Source organism: Cygnus atratus, chromosome 6, assembly GCF_013377495.2.
Source record: "Cygnus atratus isolate AKBS03 ecotype Queensland, Australia chromosome 6, CAtr_DNAZoo_HiC_assembly, whole genome shotgun sequence".
NCBI lineage: Eukaryota > Metazoa > Chordata > Aves > Anseriformes > Anatidae > Cygnus > Cygnus atratus.
Genome location: NC_066367.1, coordinates 23,332,854 through 23,346,575, shown reverse-complemented (window position 1 = coordinate 23,346,575; position 13,722 = coordinate 23,332,854). Strand labels below are relative to the sequence as shown.

The 13,722-nt window shown below is 37.4% G+C and overlaps 1 protein-coding gene across 1 annotated transcript in view; it reads right to left on the bottom strand.

The window, feature by feature from the left end:
* Positions 1-13,722, bottom strand: part of ITGB6 (integrin subunit beta 6) — a 47,012-nt gene that overhangs the window by 6,235 nt on the left and 27,055 nt on the right. The window contains exons 10-14 of the mRNA XM_035536785.1: positions 12,416-12,505; positions 7,077-7,211; positions 6,453-6,870; positions 5,282-5,504; positions 2,427-2,524 (exon numbers count right to left, since the gene is read on the bottom strand). Of these exons, the coding sequence (XP_035392678.1) occupies positions 2,427-2,524; positions 5,282-5,504; positions 6,453-6,870; positions 7,077-7,211; positions 12,416-12,505 (964 nt within the window). The remainder of the gene's footprint in view (positions 1-2,426; positions 2,525-5,281; positions 5,505-6,452; positions 6,871-7,076; positions 7,212-12,415; positions 12,506-13,722) is intronic.

Sequence of the window (13,722 nt, the reverse complement as noted above, 5' to 3'; positions counted from 1 at the left end):
GCAGCACTGATTGAGATTTATTTTATTTTTTTTCAGGCTCCAGCATCCTCTTTGTTGTTGCACAGGGAATTTGTGTGGTGTCAATACTGTGGGGTGGTAAAAAACTCATTTTCTCCTAGGAAAGCATAACTGTCCCTGCTGGCCTTGTGGCATGAGCAGCCTGGTGCTCTGTGGCCAGGGTGGTGTCATGAGTCACTTTTTAGGAATTGCGATTTCCCCTGGGTAGCAGGTAGAGCAACAGCAGCTCCTCTTATACTCATCATGCAAAGGAGTGGCTAGCCTCTTTTTTGCATAAATATTCAAAACAGATTCAAGTAAATAGTCAAAAGAGATGCCTGCCATTGAGATGAGCCCCAGCTCAGAAAATGTGAGCACATCAGCACCTCCAAAGCCGCTGTGTCATCACGTGCCCTACTGGATCTCCAGGCCCAGAGGCTTCCTGCAGCACAGCGGTGTGAGTGACCTCGCTGCGGGAAAGCAGGAAGAGAAACCCACAGAACAGATGAACTGCCACAGAGCAGGCGAAAGGCACTGCCTAGAGTCTAAAACAGGCATTCCCAGGAAACAGAAAAATGTAAAGCGTATGCTTTTTTATGGCTCCCCAGTTCTAGCCACCGTGTTGCAACATATGCATGCAAAAGAGAAAGTAAACTTTTAAAGTGCTAATATTCATTCTAGCCTAGAGATATTTCTAGTTTTCAAAATGCCATGACAAATTAAAGAAACTGAAGTTTAAAACAGAATGAAGCATTATGCTACCATGTGAAATCACATTAAAAATCTGTCAAATACTGTGTGGTGCTCTAGTTATACTACTTTCAAAATCCTTTTGTTTGGGGCATATGGTTTTTATTTTTTTATTTTTTCAAGTCCCCCATCCCAGACATCTTAATGAGGCTACTTTGATGCCAAAACTAATCATTTGTACTATTACACAAGTAAATTAAGATGAAACAATTTGCATCGGCTTCTTTTTTTAATTATTTTTTTTATTTTGAGGGGTTAGGACAGGAACAACTGTCCAGCCTTCAATACAGCAGTTGCTATAGTTGCTGTAAGTAAATTTTAAACCTAAAGAAGTAGCTGACATCCTTGATCGGGTAAACACAGGGCTTGAAAAAGAAGATATACAGGAACAGAACATGCTACTGTCATTCTCATATTCCTTTTTCATGTGTGTGTGTGAACAGAACCACGAGTGACCGTTCCTGTTATTGATTAATATTCCTTATATCTGAAAGCAGAATGCCTCATATATTCCTATCTGCAAACATCTGCTATATGGTGATATCAACCTGAAAACTTTGCTAACTACATAGGTACAATAAAAGCTCTTACACGTTTTGAAACATGTCAAGACATTTTCTTATTTATAAATAAATACTGACATCTTGAAAGGCATAGTAAAATAATAATGTAATAAAAATACAACATTTGAATTAGCTTTCTATGAAAGGGAAATATTTGCAACTTTCAAGCTCTATATTACAGAGTGATGTTATCAAAAACAAAAGTTGGAGCTTTGTAGAAAAGATATGTATCCGTGAAATTTTTGCATGTATATAGATGGACTTCCAACAGTTTAGCAGAGTCAATCCTTATTTGTGCATACAGCATTCTGTGTTTCTATCCTAGTTATCATGTTTATCAGATTTAATGCTTATGTTACATTTATGATATAGGTATAACACACCTATGTTCTACCTCACCTAGGAATTGCTTTTTGCCACAGGATTGGGTTAGTTGCGTTTAGAATAAAGAGCCTACCTACCGTACAGGCAAGGACCTTCCTCTACAGGAGTGAAAAATGCTTCAATGCACAATTCCATTTAGTTATGTTTCTTACTGAGGGTAATATTTCATTCAAGGTCAATTCCTATTTCAGGAACTCTCATTGATGGAGCGCAACTTTGAATTACTGTGGTCAACTGAAAGATGTGCTTAGCCTTTAGGATACCAGAAATGTCTCAATAAAACCTGACAAGCAGCAGAACGTCTTTGCCATAGGTTAAAGGACTGTGTCTAGTTGCCAAATGTAATCAACCATCTGCATAAGGATTGGAGTCGGGTTTTGAATTTGATTGGCAAAAGAAGCCCCACTGGAACTGACAGTACAGGCATGACAACCTCAGGGGCTTTCATCAGCAACTGATTTTCAGGGACTGGTATTTATTAAATTCTGTCCCTTCTTACATAAACTGCTTATAAAGTAGGCATGATCCAGTGAGTTAATTGGAGGGGTAATATCAGCCCTGATCTACATTTCCTACTTACGCAGAATGACCATAGATAGAGAGTGATTGCCTTATGGGCCCTAATATAATTCCACAGCAGAAAAACAAGGCTACTTTCAAAGATAAAATTACCGAAAGTGGAAGCTATCACTAATCACACATACACAAAAAAGAGAGATTGAGCATACAAACCCTCTGCAGTGCTGACAGTTGCATCAACTGATTTGCATTTTTCACTGCATTCTCCCTGCGACTTGTCATCAGAAGCCAAATGACATTCCACACAGCTCCTGCAGAAAACAATTCAGCAGCTCATCAATCTCTCTGTCACACAGCACCAATATAAAAGCGAGTATGTATGCATCTGCATTTTAAAAAGAGGCTAAACAAAAGGTCTTGTGCTATGGATACAGTAGTTCTCAGAAATGTGATAGGGATTGCCACAAAAAAAAAAAAAAAAAAGAACCCTACCTGAATAAAGGTATTGTGGATAAGCTCCCTCTTGTCCTCCTTCTCTCCCAGCTTATTAGCTATCAGACAGAACCCCAGGCAACATTATTTATGTGGGGCTATCAAAGACATGGGGTTACTCAGACATAACATTCATTTTCATGAATAAATATTCTGAAGTAAGCTTACACTAAATACCAGCCAAAGGAATGCCTATCAGATGAAGAATATTTGAAATCGACTTCAGAGAGATCAAGCTGGGGCACCTGTTTTAAGTCTTCCTTTGTTGAAAGTCGTTTGAATAATGTATTAAAACACAGTTCAGGCATCTCAACAGATGTCTCTCGAATATGATTACTTGTCTCAGGAATTATTTAGATGCTAATTATACTAATGCAATTTATTGTAAAAGAATTTCAAATTATTTACTTTATTTAATGGTGCAATGACTAAAATATTATTAAAACCACAGAGTTTAAACCAATTCCTTTAAAAGTCTCTAAAAATCTTCCCAGAAATTCAATGAGGATTTCAATAAACACACAGTTCATTCATGAAAAAAATATAAATAAACAGAAGTCATATATGAAAATCTCGATGAAAAAGGTATCTTGCTGATTCTTCATGATTAGCTTCAGCCAGATTCAGGAGCTGAGACTTTAAGAACTACCCTGAAGAACTGATAGCGAAAAGAAAAAGAAAAAGAAAAAGAAAAAGAAAAAGAAAAAGAAAAAGAAAAAGAAAAAGAAAAAGAAAAAGAAAAAGAAAAAGAAAAAGAAAAAGAAAAAGAAAAAGAAAAAGAAAAAGAAAAAGAAAAAGAAAAAGAAAAAGAAAAAGAAAAAGAAAAAGAAAAAGAAAAAGAAAAAGAAAAAGAAAAAGAAAAAGGAGTAACAGCAACAAAATGACCCAAGAACACCTGGTCATCTCCTGTTGCACTGAGTTACATATATCCATGAGAATATGCTGAGGCTACTGAGATTATCTTCACTGGATGGAGATGACCTTAACGCTCGCTCACTCTGGAGATGATGAATAGTAAAAGCGAGTGGGTAATGGGATAGCCCCTATCTCACAGAGACAAATTCAGTGTTGTTGGTGTTTTTGTCATATTTGCCATGTTTCTCATACTACCACTCTCTTTTTCTCAGCTGCTGAACCATTCATCTCAGTCCCCTCTGACCTGGCCTTCTAGTGCTCTTGGTTACGCTACCCAGGTACGTCAAGTGCCACTCTTCTGGCTGCCCCTGCCTTGCGTCTCAGCAAGGGAAGTGACTGCAACAGAGACAAAAGATCTAACACTGCATAGCATATGCATGTTTAAATAGGCTAATGTAATGCCCATCATGTAACTTTATACTCTTCTTCTCTGCCAAATTGGGCAGAGCAAAGCAGCAGCATTGTACTTCGTGTTTAGAGCAGCTGCATGCAGAAGTTTCTATAAACTGAGGCCTGTGCGCGTGAGCTTTGAGCAAATTGTTTGGCTTGCTTTTATAGGTCAAATTCAGCACTAACATAAATGATAATTACAATGCATGCCATAGAAAAGATTCTCATCTCAGATATAGTATAGACTGGAAAGACAGGCGTGAAAATACAGTGGTGGAGAGCTGGTGTGGAGGAGGAATGGGCCTCAACTCCGAGTAAGTAGATGTGACTTAGTGATGAAACAATAAAGCAGCTTACTCTGACTCAGTACTCAGCAGGCAAAAAGTGTCATTAGTAACACATATTCTGTGTAGCCTATTTCAACCTCTAGCTTAAATTTCCACTAAAGTTCACTCATTTTAGGCTGACTTTAGCCCTGGAATAGCTCACCAAATGCAAGCACAAATGTGTGTATTTAGAGGGGTCAGCTTTAAGTCACACATTTTTTCATTCCTTTTCTTATCATGCACCACAGCCTACACCATGCATCACAGAAGAAAAGCTACATAAATTTTGTATGCTCAGTAAATAGAAGACACTTCACTATTTACAATCAATTTATCATCAACTTATACATGACATACAGCTACCCACTGATTTTATCCCCAGACTATGACCTAGTTTTATCATGGTTGGGCCTCTGTAATTCAACCAAGATTAACTGAATTTGGACTGTAAATTTGCACATGTGTAAAGCGTGAGCAGACAGCATGACCTTATTAGTTCATACATATGGGAACTGTAATGCAAATTCCAAACTTTTCTGAGTTTCTTCCCTGTGAGTCCTCATTTTTGCTATAGTAGCTATGCTGGAATGGTTTCATTCTGTATTTTGGACTGCCAGGAGATTCATCTGAATTTGTCTGATGTTATCAGATAAAGCCACCATTCTGATTATTAGTACAGCCAGAGATGGCAGTGAAAGTGTGTTTTACTTATGCTGCATGAAGGTGATTAAATTGTTTCCCTTAACTTTTTTTTTTTTAATACAAGATAAACTGATAATAAATGGTTGATGTATGATTTATGACTACCCCTCTCAAAGGGGAAAGAAGTTCTTGGGTTCTGGCCTGTAAATCTGATTTATGGTTGTGGCAGTAAGCACATTGCTGAGGCAGTATAGGAAATAGTTCGATGATACCAAAATCAGAGACACAAACCCAGCACATTACCGTCTAGAGCTGCAAGGGTCACCACACAGAGGGCATTTTTCACATGTTTGGCCTGAAGCCCCTGGATGTGTGCAAGCACACACCCCACAGATGCATTCGCCTCTCCCACTGCACAGTGTCCCATCCTCAGAAATGCAGGAGCCAGTGTCAGTTGTGCAATTACAGTATTCACCAGTCCATCCACTGTGGCACATGCATTCCCCACAGTCACAGTCACCATTGCCTGGGAAAACATATATTATACTTCAGAACAGTCTCTCAGTATGAATCGGAATGATGACCTTTAAAATAATTCTCCGTAATAACAGATATTTTCACCACTCCAACTCTTCTCACTCTTAAACCTCTTTCTTCCTCCTCTAGCATTTTTAGTTTTAAGCCAGAGGATTTTTTTTTTTTAATTTTTATTTTTTTAGCTTAGACTGGCCATAAGCCAGTGCAACTCCGTTCTCTTCACTGGAGTCTTCCACATAGATTCTTATCTCCCAACAGTGCACAACTTAATGGGTAAATCTTCTTTCATTTATAGCAGCATAAATCCAGGCTGTCTATTCAACACAATCTCATTGCTTGTTCCTGCCAGTTTAACACTATTCCTATTGTTTCAGTAGAATCACTTCTGACGGATAATGGTATAGCCCAGGAAAAAGATATGAATACAAATCCTCAAATTCTGATTGTATCATACTCACATAACCAAGAATAGTTGAAGTCATTTAGATTACTTGGTTGCAATTACAATAAAAAATAAAAAAATCAGAATTAGCCCCAAAATGGTTAAGATGGCTATACTTTAATAATTATGTCAGGGTGAAATTGTACACTGCTTAATATCAACGTATGTCAATAAACTTAAATTTCTTCTGAGCTACAACTGTTTGCAACCATTAGAAGTCTGACCCAGTGTGATGGAAGTTGGTATGGTCCAAGAAAGCTATGACAATTTATACTAGCTATGGAGTAGCTAAGTGTCTCATTTTAAAATTGAAAATAGGGTAAAAAAATATTTATTGTTTCAAATCTAAAGATCATTCAGAAATACTACATTATAGCACTTTATACAGAACTGATTATAATTGAATATATAATGAATAGAGATTCACAAGCTCATGAGAGTGGGACAGTAGTGCTCTAAACCACAGACACTAGAAATAGCTCAAAGGGAACATACCTCCACACTGAAGTCCTCTGTGTCTCACACATGAGAAGTCATCACATTCACAGTGTGGCCCATACACTTTTCCATACATTGATGGGTGGCAAACGCACTGCCCACAATAGCAGTTACCTCTCCCACTGCAGGAGCTCTGCTCCACAGAGCCCTTGCAAGAACCTGTGCTGAGGGAGTTCTCATCACACTCGCAGTGTGGACCCATGTACCCAGGGTTGCAGATGCACACTCCACACTCAAAATAGCCTTTTCCCTTGCTGCATTTTGAGCTGTTCATCTCAGCATCGGCCTGACAGTTACAGCTGCATTGGGGTTGGATTTCAATTTCCAATGTATCACTGAGACCCACAGGTTTTATCACAATGTGCCTTCTATTTTTTTCACAAGCTGATAGACTTATGTTCACGCTGAAAGAGACCTGGAAGAGAAAATGGTGTCTGATCAGATCTGCAGCATACCTAGGTCTGCAGGATATTCTGGAGATACATGAATAACACAGAACAAGATTGTCTTAGATACTGCCTGTTTTTTGTAACTGGCTTGGAGGAAGATTATTTTATAAATTAAAAAAAAAAGTGTTCTAAATTCTCAGGAATTAGTATCTTTTAAGAGTCTGTTCCTTACCGTGTCTCCCACTTTCACATGAGAGCACTTCCTCTGATGTGGAAAAAAGGTCCCATTGTTACAGATTGCAGTGAAAGAGAGATTGAGTCCTTCTGTGTCTCCAAAGACCTCCAGCTCTACTTCAGACCTCAGCTCCTTAAAGGAAAAGGAGTGTGATGAATGAAGCGATAACATTGCCAAATGCTGCTAATGTTCCACATCTGTGTAACATGGCTTGTAACTTATCCCAACCTACATGGGAGTAAATTCATGGGTTTGGCGCTTTATTTACATACTTTATTGCAAGAAAAATGGAGAGCAAATGAAACAAAGAAAGTGCCGACAGAGCTGGCTTTCAGTTAAAAGCAATGGTGGTATCAGTTTAATATCCGGTATCATGGTGCTTATTTCCTGCTCTTGTAGAAGAACAAATTCAATGTTTTATTAAATCATCTTTCATTACTAAGTGCTCTGTTGACTGATACAGGCTTTTCTTTAGCTCTGGTCTTACCGAGGAATGGATTTGTGTTTCTGATTGCTTTGCTAGCACTGAGCTTTTCTTGATTAGCCAGCCTATGCCAATATTGGTCCCTGTTTATCTCTGCTATTAGAATCAAACCTTACAATCTTCCTTCCAGCAGGGCAGGCTCCAAGCTCAGTTTTGCCTTAATGCAGGGCCTCCATGACTTCACCCAATGTTTCCAGAGCAAGAGCCAGAGTCTATCTCCACGATTAGCTCACACAGCCGGGTGGCTCACTCAGTTCCTTTTTTCTCCCGATGGAAATTCTTGCTTCATGAGCTGTTGGTGCTGTTTCAAGATGTATTCAACAACACTCTCATTTCTTAAATTAATTTGTTAAATCAAACTTTCATTTCTTAAGTGAAAAAGGCTCTTCATTTTACTTCCTGAATGCTCTCATACCCAGTTGTTTTTTAAATATTTAACTCTTTAAAATATTTTTATAGCAACTTTGGTTATACAACTTAGCCTTAATCCAAAGCCTATAGCAGACCATGGGGAAATTCCCTATGACTTCATCAGACTGTCGATCCAATAAATGGAAATTTTTCAAAAGCACCTAAGCAATTACGGCGCAAAAGACTTGGCTTTGTGCTCTTGCAAGTTTAATTGCCTTACAAAATACCCACTGTACTTCAATCAGAGAGTGAGGATCTTGCTGACCTTACCTCAGTGAGTCACTCTAGTAAAGGCATCAGGATGATTCACTGGAGTAAAGGTCTGGTGGGGTGAAAACAATGACACTACCCGAGACTAAAAGTAGAGTAGTTACAGACCTGCATAGAAAACAACTCCCTGTCCTTTCCAAACATCCTAGATTCTCTGGAAGTTCATCCTAGAGTCATGGCTGGATTTTTGGTTTGTTTGTTTTTATTTTTAAATTCCTTTTTATTTGGAAAGCCTTGTCAGTAAACCATAGCACTTTAATAAAGGATAGCAACACCTGTCATACAAGACCTATTCACATAATACCCAGTGCTCTTTCCAGCATGCATCCAGAGCAGTAAAACTGCACTGGGCATCAGGTTATTCATGTTGTGTGGATGTGTCCAATTTTCCCCTCACATTTGTCTTGGAGTACAGTGCTCATGTTGCTATTGAAACAATGCAGAGATTCTTAGAAAATGGTTTGTTTGCAATAGCTGGACTCTCAAAAAATGACCAAATACGGCAAGCCTCAAGATAAAACTGTGAAAGTTGGTATGTGTTAACATTATAGGATATATCACCAAATATTCCCTCTTTTGTCAGCTGCAAAACTATGAGGTTCAAATAGAGCGCAGCTATGAGAGAAAATTCAATGCTGCTGAACACAAATTTGTAATACATTGAATCGTGTTGTTTGTACCGGGTCAATATGAACATGTTTCCCTTAGCTGTTGTGAGACGTCCAAACACACACCTTAATCCACTGAAAATGAATGCATGAACTGTGATAAACTCCAGTTTCTTAGATCTATATCTGTGGGGACTTCTAATGGTGGTTTAAATCTCCTAAGCTGCCTGGCCACTGTCTAGGGACAAATAGCAAGCAGTTTAGTGAGCTTTAAGCCATTCACAAAGAAATATTTGCAGTTCAAAAATTTTTCTGAATTAATCAATAGAGAAAGCAGTGTTTCAAACTTGTTCCCTTGTGTTACCTGTCCTGTTTTAACATATTACTCCTTTGTGTTATTATCCTGTAAGTTAAAAGGGAGCAAAGCAGTGGGGGGAAGGAGGGAGCAGGGGGATTGTGGAATGAAATTTTTCTAAAATTTTAAAATCCTAGAATAACTTCAATCAAAAGGCCTGGTATGTGCCACAATGCAAGATAGACTATGATTCTGCAATACAAAGCTATACAGAATTTAATGTCTGGCAGGCAGAAATATGCTTTCAAAAGAAAATGAATCATACTTGGAAAGAACACGAGAACTCCTTGTAACAAATATTTTGACAGCTCAGACTTTCTTAACTTGCTTACTTCCTCTCTGAAGCTTTTAGATAGCAACGCATGGTAAATGATATTAAGAAACCTTGTGCTTGTACAGCAAAGACTCTAAAGCACTTTAAAACTGTTAAAAGATTTAGCCTAACACTACTCTTCTGGGGCAAATAGTTATTTATTCCTTTTTTGCAGTTAAAGAAACAGAAACACCGGGAATCGAATTACACTTCTAGGAGTATCATAAAAGGTCTGTGACAAAATTGGAATTAGATTTTCTGTTCCACATGTAATTTTTAACCATAGGTCTACCCTCATTTCCCGTTTCCCACTCCAAAAATTCAGATGTCTTCACTTATGTCAAATACAGTGTTTTTCAGTGTTTCCTGCCTGGAAAACTTTCAATCATGAAGCAATAAGGTTGTTAACCTTTAAGGTTAAGTGCAATAAAATGGGCTCTGGGAATTTTTGAAAGTGTGACTTGTTGCTACTTGTACAGTTTGTACACTTTGAAACCTATATGGGACTTCAAGAACCTATGAGCAACTCTGGTGGATGGTCCAGTACCTGCTCTAGGACAGGATGAGCTATGACCTGAAGGTAAGAGCACAGCTCCTGCAACTGCCTTCCTGCCATGACTGGAGAGGACCAAGCATCGAGCTCATAATCTCCTCCAGACCCTGCCCACAGCTTGGCTGAACTTGGGAGCAAGCAACTGAACTCCTTTTTGCCGCAGGAGGTGTTGGAGACAGAAAATATCATTAGGTTCAAACAGGGAAGTAGAAAAAAAACATAGCATACATGAGCAGACGCTAAGGGAAAGAGGCAAGATAGATATCTATCTTGCCTCATATCTATATATAGATATATATCTTCCCAGCTTCTAGCAAGACAGAAGAGACCATAAAAATACAATTAGAGGAAGCACTGTTCTGCACTTTACACAACGTTACAACAAAGTCTCCAGGACACAACACTGGGACAATTATTTACATTTTTCCATTACTCACTCGCCAAAAAAAAAAAAGAAAAAGTATTTCAGCTATTAAATGTAGTAACCTCTGTCTATAAGTTAGAGTATCACCCTGAAGAAATCCTGAGAGGAGGCAGATGTGACTAATGACAGGTTAGACTCCAGAAGCGAAATTCTGGTGCTACTGGACGTTTAGAGGTAACTTTACTTGTGCAAAAGTTTCCCCTCATACTTGTTACAATTAATAGACTTCCAAGATCAACTTTAAAGTTCTTCACTTATCTAATTTTACATGTGATAGAGAGTCTTCTGGTATTTTATATTTCATTTTAAAATCATAACCAAGCAATTTCACTGCTCTTAAAAGACTTAAAAGAATTTGGTTTGCTTTGCTTTTCTGTCATCAGTACCAAAATAATTTTGGGGCATAATAATGATGGTCTTATGCTGCAGATCAGAGGAGGAACATCAGACAGAAAAACAAACAAACAAACAAATTTTTTTAAAGAAAGGAAAAAAGAAAAGAAAACTCAACAGGAAAAGAAACAGAAAATGTTTTTTGCAATGAGTTATTTTTCATTACAGCTAACTGTTAGAGCAGGTTTTTAATGAAAAGGAGGGTGAGAGTGAAGAGAGAGATCTGTGGCATATCATCATACAAGTAAATGTATATATCTGTGTAAAAACCTGTAAAACTGTCTAAAAAATATTCCTCTGAAAGAAGAGAGCCAGGCAGCCAGGATGCATTATACAAATGCAACTCTGAAGAGCAGCCCTATGTTTATGTTCCTGTCATCTTTACAGTCTTTCTTGGTATTATCTAAACAAACAAACACATTCAAGTCTTCTCTTGTCTCCTATGTTCTGCTTTTTAAAAACCTCAGAACAGCCTCACAGGGGCAGCATCAAATTGCTAACGCAGAAAACAGCACTGATCACAGACTAGTGCTTTCTTCTCCCACATATTCCTGCAGAACTATTGGATCTACACTCCAGTGACAGTTACTGATAGGAAGAGAACTGTGTCACTGCAGAAGTATTGAACTGGAAGACCTGAATTCCTATATTAAAGAAGGCTTTAGAGTAAGCATGAAATAGAGGACCATGAGAAAGGCAAGACAGATGACATACTAATGTGAGTTTAGCATTCCAGCACAAGTAAGGAGTGACAGAAATTTATGGGAATTCTGTTTGGAAAACTATAAACTATATGGATATAGTTCTAAGTAACAGAACACTCAACCTTAAGTGATTGTGATATCACTGGTTAATGGAGATTTAACGTACTCTAGAAATAAACCCAACTAAAGCATGCAGAATCCATAATAAACCTATAAAAGAAGCTTTTCAGCAAAGCACTGCTACAAAACTGCCTATGCCATGCTACCTGCTACCACCTCTCAGTCACTCTCCGTAGTGCACTGCATAGCAAAAGCAAGTGCTAGTTACATATAGTGTCCCATTTTCTTTGCCTGGTGACGGTTTGATAGCTAACAGTTAACAGAAGTTAATAGTGAATTGCATGACTGATGTCTTACTGTTGTGGCTCTAAATCCCGATTTTTAACAACAATTTATAAATGGTAATTTTGACTTTCTAATCTACAGAGTGAACGTTGCCAAAGCATTCAGTCTGTAGCTTAGAAAGTCAAAATTTAATTTGGTTAACTAAGCATTTCAATAGTGTAACAAGTTAAAGTTTTACAAGTAAAACTACTGTTTCTGTGCTCACTTAGTCCTGAGGGCGAACAAAATCTTTACAGGAAATCTTTACAAAATCTTTACAGGAAAGGTCAACAACTAAGCACAAAAAATTATGTTCTTGTAATCAGTGCAGAAAAAAAAAATCAAAAAAAAAATCAAAGACGCTTGTATTTACCAAATTACAATCTGACTTTGAAAATACAGACATGCAGGAAGAAAACACATTATAAACACCTTACCTGATATGCAGCAATTATCAACTGAAGAATATTTCCAGAATCCTTCTGCAGTCGTCCAACAGTAGCTCCAGGAATAAGCTTTGCATAGTTCTGAAAACATGAAAAAATGAAAAAAATTAAACATAAAAAAAGACTAGATGATAAGGTAGGTGACAAGGAGCTATCATCTGAAAAAGAATGAAATACCTCGGAGGCAACTGAAATAAATAATAGTCACATTTTCAAGGACTCTTGCTGACTCAATAACACACTTGTAATATCAGTAAAAATCCTATTGATAAGCGCTAGTTTCACTGACAGTTAGTGGGACAGGAACTGCTAAGTGTGCTTGGAAGTTTGATGCTGTAGTATTTTCTAGCTATATTTTTTAAAATTTAGAATGAAAAATTCTAAATTTTAAATTCTCAACTGTTGATAGAATGGTTCTTTCAACCATTGTGATTTTCTTTAAAAACAAAAACAAAAAAATAAACAAACAAAGAGATTCAGCTGCTCAACTGTTGCTGTAACATTTGAGTCTTGAGCCCTACATTCAATGACAGCAGTCACTTTTTTTGTCCTTGCAAGAAACTGAGAATCTTGGAATCTTGTTAGCAAACACACAAAAGTTAAGAAGTTTCAACTAAGGGTTACATGAACTTCAAACAAAGGCCCTTAAAAAACTGCTGCTGGTTTCTGATTGCTGTAACACCCCACACATTTTCCAGTGATCAGGGGCTATGACTGATTGTATGTTGACTTTATGTTAATAATATAGTGCCAATTTAAGAATTTATTTCAGTGGTAAGTTTTCTTTTTCTTTTTTTTTTTTCATTAAATAGTATTGTGACACTAAAATGACATCTAGCAGATAGACTTTAAATATGCTTGATTAAAATTTATCTTGCCTGATTGTTAACTACATGAATTTCATTTGTTTGTACCTATGCCTTTTGAGAATAGTAGATGGTCATAGTTAAAAGCACACATTGTAGCATTCGTTTTCATCTGTAATTTATCATAATATCAATGCTGTTAATTTAAAAAATTCCAGATAACTATTAATAAACATGGATAATTTGATACACTTATATCGCCCTATACTTCAATCTCCAAAAGCACTGTGATTACTTTATACATTATGTATGGAATACTTATCATTCGTTAGATTTCTCAAGTGCTATTGTAAATCAGTGGGATTAACTACATTTTATGTTACAGCTGGTGACTTTGCATTCCTGCCTCCTCTTGTGAGTAGTGCTCTCTCAAGTATTCTGAGAATACTGAAAGTCTCCATTTTGTAAATGTGGACCTTCCAAGAGCCAATT